Source organism: Pseudorasbora parva, chromosome 23, assembly GCF_024679245.1.
Source record: "Pseudorasbora parva isolate DD20220531a chromosome 23, ASM2467924v1, whole genome shotgun sequence".
Classification (NCBI taxonomy): Eukaryota; Metazoa; Chordata; class Actinopteri; order Cypriniformes; family Gobionidae; genus Pseudorasbora; species Pseudorasbora parva.
The window spans coordinates 32,504,895-32,518,990 of NC_090194.1; the positions used below are offsets into that span (position 1 = coordinate 32,504,895).

Consider the following 14,096-nt stretch of genomic DNA (forward strand, 5'->3'; position numbering starts at 1 on the left):
AAACTCCCTCAAATCTTTAAGCTTGCCCATTTCTCCTGCTTCTAACACATCAACTTTGAGTACAAAATGTTCACTTGCTACCTAATATATCCCACCCACAAACAGGTGCCGTGATGAAGAGATAATTAGAGTTATTTACTTCACCAGTCAGTGGTCATTATGTTATGCCTGATCAGTGTTTACTGAATATTCTATTTTAATAAAGTAGGTCTATATAAAATATTCCAGGCTGCAACTCATTAACCGCATAAATGCATTAACACCAGATGTGAGGTCAAAGCAAACCGGTTTCCAGAAACAGCAACAACTGCCTTAAGGAGTTTTCTTTAAATATTTTCATGATGAGAAGGTCTTCTTTCTGGCTCAAGAAGAGAGGAATCATCAGAGCTGGCCTGGGGGAAAACTCAACCCATCCAGGCCACGCATTTCCCCATTCATGTTTTTATACGAAGGGTACCCCCTGATTGACAGTTGTGTCAATCTAGAATTAAGGGATAAAGCAACGGCTGGAAGTGAGACAAAATCTCACAATAAAATAAAAATAAATGAAATTTATACGTATCAGATTGGGTTTTATTAATGTCTACACCTACCCCAACCCTAAGCCTACCCTTACAATAATGCAAATCCAGTAATTGAATGTTGAAATGTGTGCATGCCCAGTGGCATTACTTGTTCAGGAGAACGGCCTGACTGTATTGTGCCAAGTGTAGAGTTTGGTGAAGGGTGTGATTATGGTGTGGGGTTGTTTTTCAGGGGTTGGGCTTCGCCGCTTAGTTCCAGTGAAAGGAACTCTTAATGCTTCAGTATACCAAGACATTTTGGACAATTTCATGCTCCCAACTTTGTGGTTTGAGGATGTCCCTTTGTTTGACAGTTTGAGGATGTCCAACATGACTGCACACCAGTACAAGTAAGGTCCATAAATACTTTTTAAAAAAAACAATTTAAATGGATATTTGTAGATTGTTTTCCCCAAAAATACTATGATACTATGAAAGTATCAAACTATGACAGATACTGCCTCAGAAATGTTCATTCCACAAAGATAAATATAGCTGCGTCACCACAGGCTCTAGATAAGAGATTCATGTAACATATGCATTATCAGTGTCAAATACTTGTCTAACAAAGATTCAATACTCTTATCATGTTCTTTCAGCAGCTCTGTTTGAACATTTATCATAACACTACATAATCTGCTCTGTCAGACATAATGTTTTCAATGGCATAAGACAGGGTTAACAGTCAAACAATAAGTAAACAACAAAATGTACTTAAAACAATAAGTAAACAATTAGGCTATTATTATTATTTTCTTTGGGATATCAAGCAAGTTTGGACAGTTCAACGTTGGACAATAAGTCGATCTATCTATCTATCTATCTATCTATCTATCTATCTATCTATCTATCTATCTATCTATCTATCTATCTATCTATCTATCTATCTATCTATCTATCTATCTATCTATCTATCTATCTATCTATCTATCTATCTATCTATCTATCTATCTATCTATCTATCTATCTATCTATCTATCTATCTATCTATCTATCTATCTATCATACATTTTGAAGAAAAAAATATTTATGCTCCTTGTAAACATATCTCTTAAAGCGATCCAGACAGACTCCCCATGGAGGAAACATATAGGCTACTGTAACTAACTACATTACCCAGAATCCTCTGGCTTATAGGCGGCGCTTTGAGCGTTGTAAACATGATAATCACCCAGCAAGAACGCTATAAAAGCTGTTCGATCAGCGAACCGGACTTTAACATCACTCACAGCTGTAATGTACATGGTCATAAAGACGGGACAGCGTTATTAACTCAATGACCAGGGTTTTACGGCTTTATCGCGTAGCCCACAAGTGATAGTTTGTTCAGCTGTGGAGTGAGGACTGACGCGTGCTTTGAGTGCGCTTTCCAGAAGATTTAACTTTATTGTTCTCAAACTTTAGCGTTCACTTGTAACGTGAAGTGTGTGAAGTAAGGATGGCGGTTTCTAAATCTACACTAGCGATCGTTTTTTTAGTTCTCGGATGTTTGGCAGTTTTGTTCGGGACTGTGCTGGTGTTTGTTGGACCTATTATAATAGACGATCAAATAGTGAAGGTAAGTTCTACATCTCACAGGTGCACGAGGCGCTCGTATCAAACCTCTTTAGATTAAAAAAAAAGAAACAGGAGCCCTGAAGGAAAAAAAGAAACGCTTTTGTCAAATCATTAAAATGAGCTTGATTAGGACGTTCTAAAGTTGCTTCGTGCGTTTAAAATGAAATGTATAGCCTATAACGTTACAGTATTTGGGGAACTATAGCCTATTAAGGCTTATTAATAATATTGGTAGCCTGATTAAAAAATGTACTCCAAGCATAAATCCGTGACAAACAACGATTATATAGGCTAATTGTCTTAATTTGTCAAACGTGTGTAATCAATCACATTGTCGTCTTGACTGCCGCCTTGTTTCCTTCCTTTCCTTAAGTCACGTTTTGTTTTTATCTTAATGTTGTGTTTTGGACTTTTAAATACTATTTGCCGAGGTGTACTATTCTTGTAGGCATGTTACCCTGGTGTCATTAAATTAGTCTTAATACTTTTATTTAGCAAGGGCATTTAATTCGAAGGTGACCAGATTTACACTTCAAATAAATTGTACTAGGGGACTTTATTCACCAAAGAGCCATGCAAAAAAGTGTCCATTTTCAACGTTGATATTAGGTATTAAGAAATGTTTCTTGAGTTTAAATCATCATATTAGATTGATTTCTGGATCATGTGACACTAACGCTGAATTTTGAGTATCATTAGTCTTCAATCACAAGAATAAATTACATTTAAAAATATATTGCAATAGAAAGCTGAAAAATAAACTTTCATTAACTCTTTTTCTGTTTTTACTGTTTTAATCAGATAAATGCAGTCTTCTTGAGCAGAAGAGACTTGTTCTAAACTTCTGAATTCTGTTCCGACAATTACTCATTTTCTTGAAGAAAATCCCTTTTTTTTGTGTATATTCTGTCTCCCTTCAATATGCCATAAGTATGCATGTAGTAATATTGGATTATACATATTTTAGGCTAAACTCTTTTAAATGCAGCATATCTTACACCGATCATTAACCATCTGCATACTTCAAATCCTTACAGAATGTAGAAATCAACCCAAAGAATGAACTCTCCTACACAATGTGGAAGGACATCCCGGTTCCCTTCTTTATGTCTGTATATTTCTTTCATATTGTCAATCCTGATGAAATCCTAAAAGGAGAAAAGCCCATGGTGATACAGAGGGGGCCATATGTGTACAGGTAAGGACTGTTTCCTTCTCTTTCTGTAAAGCTGCTTTGAAACCGTATGTATTGTACAAATCCCTAGATTTGACTGGACATATTATGGCTTTGATGTTCAGACCTGCATGTCAAAGCCCTATGGCACTGAAGTTTATGGTAGGTGTGTGCCCAGTGGTTTTCATGTGCATTGTCAATTGTCCAGACAGGACTACCATAAAGGCTGTTTTAGGTCCCCCTCAGGATATAAAGGGTCCTGTCCATCCCAGAGTGACTTGTAGAAATGTATAACTGTGCAATATAACTTGAGAAGACTGGGTTTGTCAGCATGACTCTTAAAGCATTCCTTTTGTGCATAACCTGCCCCAACATATACAGTAAGTCGGGATCTGGTCAGTTTAGTGGTCTTGTAAGCAAATCAGTGTATTATAGTTTCTGAAGGATCATGTGGTGATCAAATTTCAAATTGAACGTGATTAGATTTCACAGTTACAGGTTTTTTAAATTAACGCTGCATCCTTGTTGAGCAAGAGACTTATTTCAAAAACTGACTCCTAACTTTTGCATGGTAATGCCTTTTTATTTATTTATTTAATTTGACCCATTTTTATGCATTCACTTTATTTGTCCACCATTTTTTTCTTTATTCCCTAATCTGTCTGACTTTTTATTGTTATTGGAGTGAAGCTGTGATCCTACCCTTGGGCCATGCATACTAGAGCATTTCACTGAGTAAAAACAGGCATAGTGCTGGAACTGAGTACAAGGTGTACAGAGTACAAGGATGGTCCACACTTCTGCCCAAAACAATCTGATTGTCTAACTCTTACGAAAAAGATTCTAACACAAATATTTTAATCGCAGACTCTCTCTGGAATGAAACTGACAAGATTCTACATTAGAATCTATTTTATTCATCATTTTATACACCGCCCAAAAAAAGTCACTGGATATAAATGGGCAAATGCTTAAGAGTCTCTGATTGGATCATTTAATGCAGTGATTGTTTCTAGTATGTTTGGCAACAGTTCTCTAACCCTAACTGATGGAGTGTAGCTTTTCATTTCAAACAGGAAGATGTGTCATGGCCATATTCCAGGATGACAAGATTTATCAGGTCAAACTGTGACTGAATGGTTGCGAGAGCATAAAGGATCCCTTTCACACATGAATCAGCTCTTCTGAAAGTTTGTGTGATGTGCTGGATAAAAAGCTAAATGCACATCTACTAGTGTTAGAAGAACTGTTGCCTAACATGCCACGCTATAGCAACACAATAATGAGCCAGTTTGACTCTTAAGAATCTTACCCATTTAAATCCAAACAGCGACCTTTTTCTTTTTTTGACTGTGTAGTGTAAAATGTTACAATATTAGTATCAGTAGTGCCTTTTAATTGCTGTATGTAGTCATTTCATACATTAGTGTACTTATGTTGGCATGCTGATTGGACTTTGGAGTAAGGACATTTATTGCTTGAAAGTTGCTTTTGGCTAGGTCCCTTTGTTGTTTTATCATTGCTTGTTAAATGTGCATTTGTTTCCACAGTTGTGGTCTTTTTTTTTTAGATTAGACACATGACATGTTTGTGGCATCTCTACTTTAAACAAGCCATGCACTTGCGTTGCACAATCGGCGTGTTTTTGTGTGCCTTTCCAATTTATGCTGACTTGAGAATTTCAAAGTTCCTCTAAAATCTGAATTTAGCAGTGTTTGGATAATGTCACTGAGTCACATTTTTCTGCTGTTTTGACATGTTTTTCAGTGAAAAGCGCTGGAAGGACAACATCACATTCCATGAAAACAACACAGTTTCGTATAAGGAATTTCGGCAGTATTTCTTTAACGAGGGCATGTCTGTGGGAGATGAATCCGATGTGGTCACCATCCCTAACATGCTAGTGCTGGTGAGAATTTATGTCAGAATATTTATCCCACAATGTAGTGTCAGGAATTGTAATCTATTCCCATTCTGGAGTAGATATGGGATAGTTCACCCAAAAATTAAAATTGTCATGAATTAATCCTCATGTCGTTTCAAACCTGTGAGACCTATGCTCAGCTTTGGAGCACAAATTAAGTTATTTTTGGTAAAATCCAAAAGCTTTCTCAACCACCCATAGGCAGCAATGTCATTGCAACTTTCAAGGCCCAGAAAGATAGTACAGACATTGTTAAAATGGTTCCTGTAGTGGTTCAATCTTACTGTTGTGAAGCGACACGAATTCTTTTTGTGTGCAAAAATAACTTTATTCCAGAAAATACATCACAATGTAACATGTCTTAATTTTCTATCCAGCTAAAATATAAAGCATGAAATTAGTTCTTTGTTCCCTTTTCATTTGTGTTCTAAAAATCTTCGGGTTTGGAACAACATGAGGGTGAGTAATGACAACTTAGTTCACAAAACAAATCTCTTAAGGTCAGAAATCAGATGTTAAATTAATTCCGATCCCTTGTGTATGTATTTTAATGACTTTAAACCATTCAAGCGTAAGATCTGCATGCTGTGCTCACAGAAATCCACCTCTCATACTGGCTATGTTCACAGTCAATTTTTGGGACTAACAACCACAGGTGTGAGTCTCAATGTCCCGTTCGCACGGCAACTTGCAGTAGCGCCTCGAATACTGTCTGTATGAGAGTGCAATGGGAGTCAAGCCTGTATACTGTAACCAGTATCCATATGAAGGTGAGGAAAAGAATCACAAAGATGGTGACATCCATAAAACTGAAGTCTTATCACTTGACATGGCAAGAGTCCAGTTGAGCTGCAAGATTTTTGTCAGATCTTCGTTAACCAACAGAAGCTTCAATCACACTAGCCGAACTAGTTAACTCTTGAACTCTCGCCGCATGACTGGGCATTCGAGTCGCACCAGTGGAGAACAGTGACTGGATCTAGAAACTTCAGGTCGCACTGCTCACATCTCTGTCCCTGTAACACGGAACCAACACAGAAACCACACAACCCTTTAGCAGAGTGACTTTCACTGCATCGTGACCAACAACTAGTTGTCCAGTGTGGTTCTGTTTAAACACCATGAGTTTTGAGACTGCAGGTTTTTTCATTTATTTCCATGGCATCCAGCTATAATGAATTGTTTTGCAAAAAGACTTAAAAAAAAAAACCTTGGGTATCATTCACATTTATTCTGTGGCCCTATTGAAATCAAAAACACTATTGAAAACCTTACTGAAGTCGACATCATTTTTTTTTCTTCTTCAAACTATACCCTACCACCATTTAAAACAATTGAGAACTTTAACACCGTTTTTCTTCACTCACCCTTTTAGGGTGCATCGGTAATGATGGAGAATATGCCGTATCCTATACGCATTTTGCTCAGCACCACATTCAAGACATTCAACGAGGGACCTTTCTTGACCAAATCAGTGGGAGAACTCATGTGGGGCTACGACAGCAAGTTGGTGGACTTCCTGAACAATTATCTTCCTGGCATGCTTCCATCCAGCGGCAAGTTTGGCCTGTTTGCAGAGGTGGGTGTTTCCTGTGCATTGAGTTGTCTTTTTACAGTTGCTGGTGTTTTAGCCTCAGCTGATTTTCTTGCTTTGTTTCGCTCCCCATGTAGTTTAACAACTCAAACACTGGGCAGTTCACAGTCTTCACAGGCCAAGATGACATCCGGAAAGTTCATAAGGTGGACTCTTGGAATGGCCTGAAAAACGTGAGCCAAATGCATTTTTGTAATGCAATAAGACTAGCTCCATTTCAAACCTAGTGAGCTACCTACTTAGTGCATGAAACATACACTGTGCATGTTCATAAATGCGCACTTTTTTTAATGCAAACTTGATTGCGTTGGTAATGGTTCAGCAATTCTTCAAAAACAAATACTTTTAGGGCATTGTACAAGTAGGTGAATTGGGATGCAACATGTTTTGGAATAGATCATGTCGAGTTGTATAACAAATGATATTCTGTATGCGAATCCATAGCAAAGGGTCTTTGTTAAATTGGTGCAGGTGGATTACTGGAGGTCTGAACAGTGTAACATGATCAATGGGACAGCAGGCCAAATGTGGCCTCCATTCATGACCACGGAGTCCACCCTGCCCTTCTACAGCCCTGATGCGTGCAGGTTGACTCATACTTATGCCCTTCAGAATGTGCTTTTAAGGGCTGTATGGTTTCTGAAGGTGCGTTTTTGTGTGGCAACTCTCCAATCTCAGGTCCATGGAGCTGGTGTTCCAGAGTACGGGTGTGTCAAGTGGCATTCCTGTGTACCGCTTCGTGGCCCCAAAGACTCTTTTTGCGAATGGTGCAGATTATCCTCCCAATGAGGGCTTCTGTCCGTGCCGGCAGTCAGGCCTCCTTAACGTCAGCAGCTGCAGACACAGTGAGTCTCCAGATGCTTTTTTTTTTTTTTCCTTTCCTTTTTTTTAAATCGGTCACATTTTTTTACCCTTTTTTTTTCTCTTTTGTACTATATAAATATCTCTACTCTTCCTACCCTTTTCTTGAACTTTCTCTTATTTCTTTTTACTTTCTTACATTGTTCGTTCTTTTTCGTCTTGTTTTTCTACCCTTTTTGTGTTTGTTAATTCTCACTTTCCTCTTTCACATTCTTACCTTTTTTTCTTTTGTCTCCTTTTTTTGTCCTATCCTTTGCTTCTTTTTTTATATTTACCTTATCCATTTCATTTCCTTTTATATCTTTCATCATCTTTTTTTTGTTTTCCTTCTCATATATCAGATTCCCCTGTGTTCATTTCCCATCCGCACTTTTTTGAGGCTGATCCTGTCCTTTTGGAAACCGTTAGTGGATTGAGCCCAAATGAAGATGATCATGGACTTTTTATCGATATTCACCCGGTAAGATATCCAGGCACACACAAACGGAACATGTGACATTACTATTGGGAACTACTTAATATCATTACATGGCATTTTTCTAGTACTGATTTTATTCTTTCTAGGAACAAAAGTATTTGCAACATGTATAGTTCTAAATTATACAATTTGTAACTTTCATTTTGTCAACTTTCATAACTATTGCATAACAAATATTTGTCACTTGGAGACGGCAAACAAAATCACCAGTGGACTGTTTCTTTCTCATCGGGTGACCGAGCAAGTTTTGAACTTTATCTCTCAAGGTTATTGATTATCGGCTGTTATGACTTTTTAAAAAAAACTAACAGCTTTATCTCTGAAATTGGTCCTTATGTCTTATCTAAATTTGTTGCATAAACGCCTGATTTGTCTTCCTCTAACACTCATAACCATTTTATCCAACCTAATTTCAAGAGCCATGCAGGGCTGAGGGCCCCTGGGCTTGAGTTTGTGTTTGGGACCCTTCCTATGCTACAAATGACCTCAACTAAAATCATTTTGGAGTAGCACAAAATACAGAACTCAAATGTAGGTGGCAATCACCAGAATGTAAACGGGTAAAGGTGGGTTGTGGTAGTTTCAGCTTTGTCACTTGTTTGATAATAAGATTACGTTGTTCATTACTGCCATTATACCATTACAACATCTGATAAGCTAATTGGAAATTACGGTTATCATGACCTTTATGATGGTTTTTATAGCTCTCAGCAACTGAATGTCCCATTATAAACAAGATTAAGATTTATGTGCTTTTTATATGGTCAGTGACTGACTAAAGGTTTCTGATTACATGCGTCTTTCGTTCAAATTTTAGTGACAAGTACTGTGGTTTATTTGTGGTCAAGCATTGCTGGAAATCTGACAGTTGACCATTTATTAAATTGGTTTTTGCATTAAAGTGGTGCTCACTGAGCACATATAGATGTTGAACTCCTGATGTCTGCCGACAAACTCCACTTTATGACTTCTGATTAGTTAGAGCTGCCAATAACGGACACAGATTTGTTGCTGAATTTGACAGAATTGCCCCAACACACTGCTTGACTGGCTGTTGATCTGGCTGCAGAATGTGATGGCAATCTCATCGTTCTCCCTTCATCTTTTCCAAAGACCTTTTTCTGAAAGTGCTGCAGGGTTGAACGTCTGGGACAAATTCACTGTAATTGATTCAATGGATCAGACCTCATGCGAAGTTGTCATGAAAACAGCTCTTTCTTTGGTTTCTTCAGTGTTTTCTGTAAGAGCAAATCCATTTCTGTTCATAACTAGGCCACCGGTGAATCTGCCACCCCAGATGTATTTCCCACGCTTTCCTAATTCATATGGTCATAACTCCATGTCTAAATACCACTGCAGGGCATGCCAACTCCTATTTCATGGCAACTGCCATTTACAACTAACAAAATTGTGTTCCCTGGGAATCAAACTAATGACTTTGGAGTTTAGTTGCATATTGCAGTTCATAGTGTAAAAATTCATTCTTCCTTTTGAGGCTGTAGAGGCCTTGTTGGCACTTAACTTCTGATCATCTCACAGTAAATCAGTGCCTTTCATTTCAGAAGATTATATCTTGGAGGTCTTCAACCCTGCTCCTGAGGACTCCTGCAGAGTTTAGCTCCAACCCTAATCAAAGCGGGTCGCCAGGAGCAAGGTTGAAGTTCTGTCTTTTGGATATAACTGCCCATAAATATCATAGATGTTGAGAAGCCAATCAAGTGAGCAGTTCTAATAGTCACTCTTCAGGTTTTTATGACTCTTATCTTTAGCCTGTTCTACGTAACATACATTTCTCAATGTTTTCTGATAAAGTACTTTTTTTTTTTTTTTATGGTTTTTTTTTTTTTCCCCCCTCTTTAAAATGTTACATAAATAAATATTAAGCAGTACCACCATTTTCAACATTCATAAACAGTTTTTGTGCAGCAAATTGGCATATTAGAATGATTTCTGAAGGATCATGCAACACTGAAGACTTGAGTAATGATGCTGAAAATTACGCTTTGATCACAGAAATGTATATTTATTTTTTAAATTGTAATATTTCTGTTCAAATTAATGCGTCCCTGGTCAGATTGACTTTTCAAAACATAAGTTGATGTTGTTGACCCCAAATTGTTGAAAAGTGTTTTTTTTTTTTTTTTTGCTGAAATTCTCTTCCAGAGTGCAATGCACTTTATGAATGAATCTCTTTAGAGTGTTAACATAACATATGCAACAGTTTTTCATCGAGGGCTTTGTATTACAGGAGACTGGAGTGCCGATGAACGTTTCCATACGGCTGCAGCTCAACCTGCTCATGAAGAGCGTTTCAGGCATCTCGTAAGTACAGCACAAATACACTAGGTCAACAGTCATGGCACTCTGAAATGTTTTTGACAGAAGCACTGCACCGTTCTGTACTCTACGGTCTCCAATGGACTCATTTGTGTGCGGTTGTTTCAGAGAAACAGGAAAGATCGCAGAGGTGGTGATGCCCATGATCTGGTTTGAAGAGGTAAGAGTGAATTACAAAGAGAACCTTTGCGCAATTACTCGTACTGCCCTAAAATATTTTGAAAAACGCCTGCATATTAAAATGGCTTAAATGTGCCTAAATACAGGTGTGACTTAAATTTATTTACATTTGTTTCGTGTCTCAATTCTCAAATTTCTTTATAATTAGACACTTAATATTCAGTAATATTATCAATTTGATATTGTGCTGGATAATGACTATTGTCTTCTGTAGAGCTGATTTATAGCTGAATCTATCATTTCTTAACTTATGGATTTTGCAGCATTCACACTGTTATTGAGCCAAACTGAATCAAGATTGAACTAATGAATGGAAGGCTTGTATTGTCTAAAGCGCTATGTGACTTGAATTCAGTAGAAATTGATCTGTTGTATTTCTCAGAGCGGCTACATTGACGGTCCTGTTCTCAAAACGTTCCGCACTAATCTGGTGGTGCTACCCATGGTCATGGAGTACATGCAGTACATCTTCATTGGTCTCGGACTCGCAACCATTTTGGGAGCTGTGATGTTATACCTCAGTGACAAGGTATGTACTGCACTTTGTATGCATGCTGCTTATGCAGTTTTACTAAAAAAAGTGACGTTTGTATCAGTGTTTGTCTGAGTGCATGTGCAAGATATTTGGAGAGGAAGTGGGGTTACATGAGAAGCAAATGTGGGTTTGTGTTTAAGCGTGTCTGAGGAGGCAAAGTTTGGCGTAAGAACCCAAAAGCACATTTAATATTCCTTTATCACTCAACTCTAACACTCTGCATGGGCTTAGCTGCTCTAAAGTGCAACGTTTGAATGGTTTGTGTTGCAGAAAGTCAGGAGAAAGACATCCCTGTCTCTCACACAAGGGGTCAGCAATGTTATATATACATATTCAAAAATCAAAAAATTCAATGAGAATTACAATCAAATGTGTTTATGCATGTAATTGTTCCACGTTTATAAACCGTTGCTTGATTGAGCAAAGACTGATCAACCTTAAATGTAATGTTGCTGCTCTAAAAAAAAATGAAAAGCCTGCGTGAGATGATCCCCGTCAGATGTGAATCTTATTGCACGAGTTTTATTATAAAAATTAAAGCATGTGTTTTTTTTGTTTTGTTTTTTTTTAAACGACTGCACGATCATGTTCATCTTGCATGCTCCCACCCCTTTACAATCAATGACACTTCATGCATGCGTTGCTAAGCACGAACACTACGGCCCGTTCAAATTCCCTTCCGTTTCTGTCCGCTGTGATCAACACTGTCAGTGTCCAATAATCAACCTGAAGAGCACTGGCTCCAAATCACTGTCACTGCCCACCTGATGTTCAATGAGGTCTGGTTATTCTTTTAGGAAAGCGTAAAAGATACAAAAAACAACCCCACCAATGAGACGCAGGATGAAAAATGTAACATGACTGACACAGGTGGGTTTTAGGCTCAGACATGCCTCTTCTCAAACTCTTCTCCTTTTTTGGAGTCACAAGCCACATGCGCTCTTTCACTTTTATAGTCACTGTAACCATTTCATCTGCTTCACTGATCTGTCCATCACATCTCATCAGAACTTTGCGGGCAATGTACCTTCTAATTTGTAACTAAGTGCCGCGCATTTTGAACACCTTTCCAGTGACTGGCCGCAGTATCCGTCATAAACCCACTTTTTCGATGTAATCAACCGGGATGTCTCGCGACCCAAACTAAAAATCCAATTATACTTCTACAATTTTGGTTTGTCTTTTTAGCTAGTACTCCTCATGTATGTTTAAGTGTTCATTATACGATTATGTTGGTTATTAGATGCTATATAAACATTGTTGTAATGACAGTGGTGTTTGTTACCCACCATATTGATTTTAAAATCTTTATATATCACTCCATGTCCTTCGGTGTCTAAACATCTTGGTACAAGGTTTTCAATTTTATCTACAACTTGTCAGTTTAAATAATATTAAGCCTTAAAGTTCTGCATGATTAAGGGCATTGCTACTAAAGTGATGCGTGGAGACTCGCTGCTAAGATGGTGACCATTGGCTCCACCCACTTTTGGGTTTCAAAAAGGCTCTTCAGGAACCTACGGGAGATGCAATGGACTCTATGTCCATATTTTTTTCTTACAGTCTATGGTAAATATGTACTGGTTTCTTCAAAACAAACAACAAAACTGAGAAACCGGCAAGCTTTTTATTATAAAGCATAAGGAAAGCATTTATGTAGCAATGTGAAAGCTCTATGGCACTCTAGTAAAGTCACTTTTATTTAAATATCACGATTCAATAGATCACTGTGCATTTCATAAAGATTTTAAGTGTCAGTTTCATAAAAAGTACAACTTAATTTTCTACTATAAAACAGTTCTCAGGTGTGCATGTTTTCACTCGCAGATGTTTAACCTCGCAGACTAAACGAATAAACCAGAAAGCATTTCTACATGAAAGAAGGTTGAGTCTCAAAACGCAGCTACCAATTACGTAATTGTCACAGACCAATAGTAGCATAAAGAGGTTTATCAGCCGGAGAACTTTTCTAGAACATTTGCTTAGTTGAGTTTAAAACTGCTTCCCAAAGAAGTCCCATTAGTTGGTTTTTTTTCTATTTTGTTTGAAATGTATTGTGGCCCTTGCTATGCCAATCCCTTTGAGATTAATTATTTATTAGACTTAATATGAAAGCAAATTAAGGCATTTCAACTGAGACTATCGTAAATTAACCGTACTGCACTAACCATCGGTTATGTCTCGGCACTACTTGTAAACTTGGAAATTGCAAAGAGAACTGTGTAGAGGACAAACAGTTCCCTTTTTTTTTTTTTTTTTTTCAAACAGACTTTTAATTACAGAAATTACAAACAACACTCCAATAGAGTGGCTCCAGATGTTAACCAACTCATGGTCATTTGCAGCAGCTGATTGATTAGCTTTTTCTTTTTATGATTTAAAAAAAGGATGCAATTTTAGTTTAGTTTGCCCCCTTCCCCGTTTTATACTTTAATGTTTAGTTTTTTGTGTGTGCAAATCAGACTTAATAAAAAAGCATTTATTTATTACTAAAAGTAAAATGCAAGGTTTGTAATAGGTTTATTGGAGACCGTTTTTGTACTAATGTTTTTTTTCTTTTCTTTTTTTCTTGGGCAGGTAAAAACTAAGATTTGTGGCCAGCCCTGCACAGATGTGGATCCATCCAGCTCAGCCAGTGAAAAGGCCCCGTTACTACAGGCCGCAACCAGCTAAAACCACTATCCACATGTTCATTTATAAATTACTCTAAATGCACAACCCACTGAGCAGAAAAGTTATTTGTGTTGTAGTTGAATGGACTGGATCAAGAACAGGGTTATGAGCACTTTGGGGTGGCTTTCTTGTGGGTTTTTTTGCACAGCAGTTGGGCCTAAAGTGCTCTGTGGGGTCAATACTATTTACTAAAAAAGGATAATTATCTGTATGAGATGAC

The 14,096-nt window shown here is 37.6% G+C and overlaps 1 protein-coding gene across 3 annotated transcripts; it reads left to right on the plus strand.

Moving 5' to 3' along the window:
- The first annotated feature begins 1,738 nt into the window (after positions 1–1,738).
- On the plus strand, positions 1,739–14,086 carry scarb1 (scavenger receptor class B, member 1). 3 transcript variants are annotated; one of them, XM_067433543.1, is made up of 14 exons: positions 1,739–2,121; positions 3,158–3,318; positions 5,062–5,203; positions 6,594–6,797; positions 6,890–6,985; positions 7,284–7,399; positions 7,491–7,657; positions 8,015–8,133; positions 10,400–10,473; positions 10,597–10,648; positions 11,051–11,197; positions 11,474–11,512; positions 12,001–12,073; positions 13,781–14,086. In XM_067433543.1, the coding sequence occupies exons 1-14, from the start codon at positions 2,002–2,004 to the stop codon at positions 13,789–13,791; spliced, it is 1,521 nt and encodes a 506-aa protein (XP_067289644.1). In that variant the 5' UTR covers positions 1,739–2,001; the 3' UTR covers positions 13,792–14,086. The 3 variants fall into 3 exon arrangements, with proteins under 3 accessions (XP_067289644.1, XP_067289646.1, XP_067289645.1); XM_067433545.1 differs by lacking the exon at positions 11,474–11,512 and having other exon boundaries at positions 1,740–2,121; XM_067433544.1 differs by lacking the exons at positions 11,474–11,512; positions 12,001–12,073 and having other exon boundaries at positions 1,747–2,121.
- Positions 14,087–14,096: the final 10 nt, after the last annotated feature.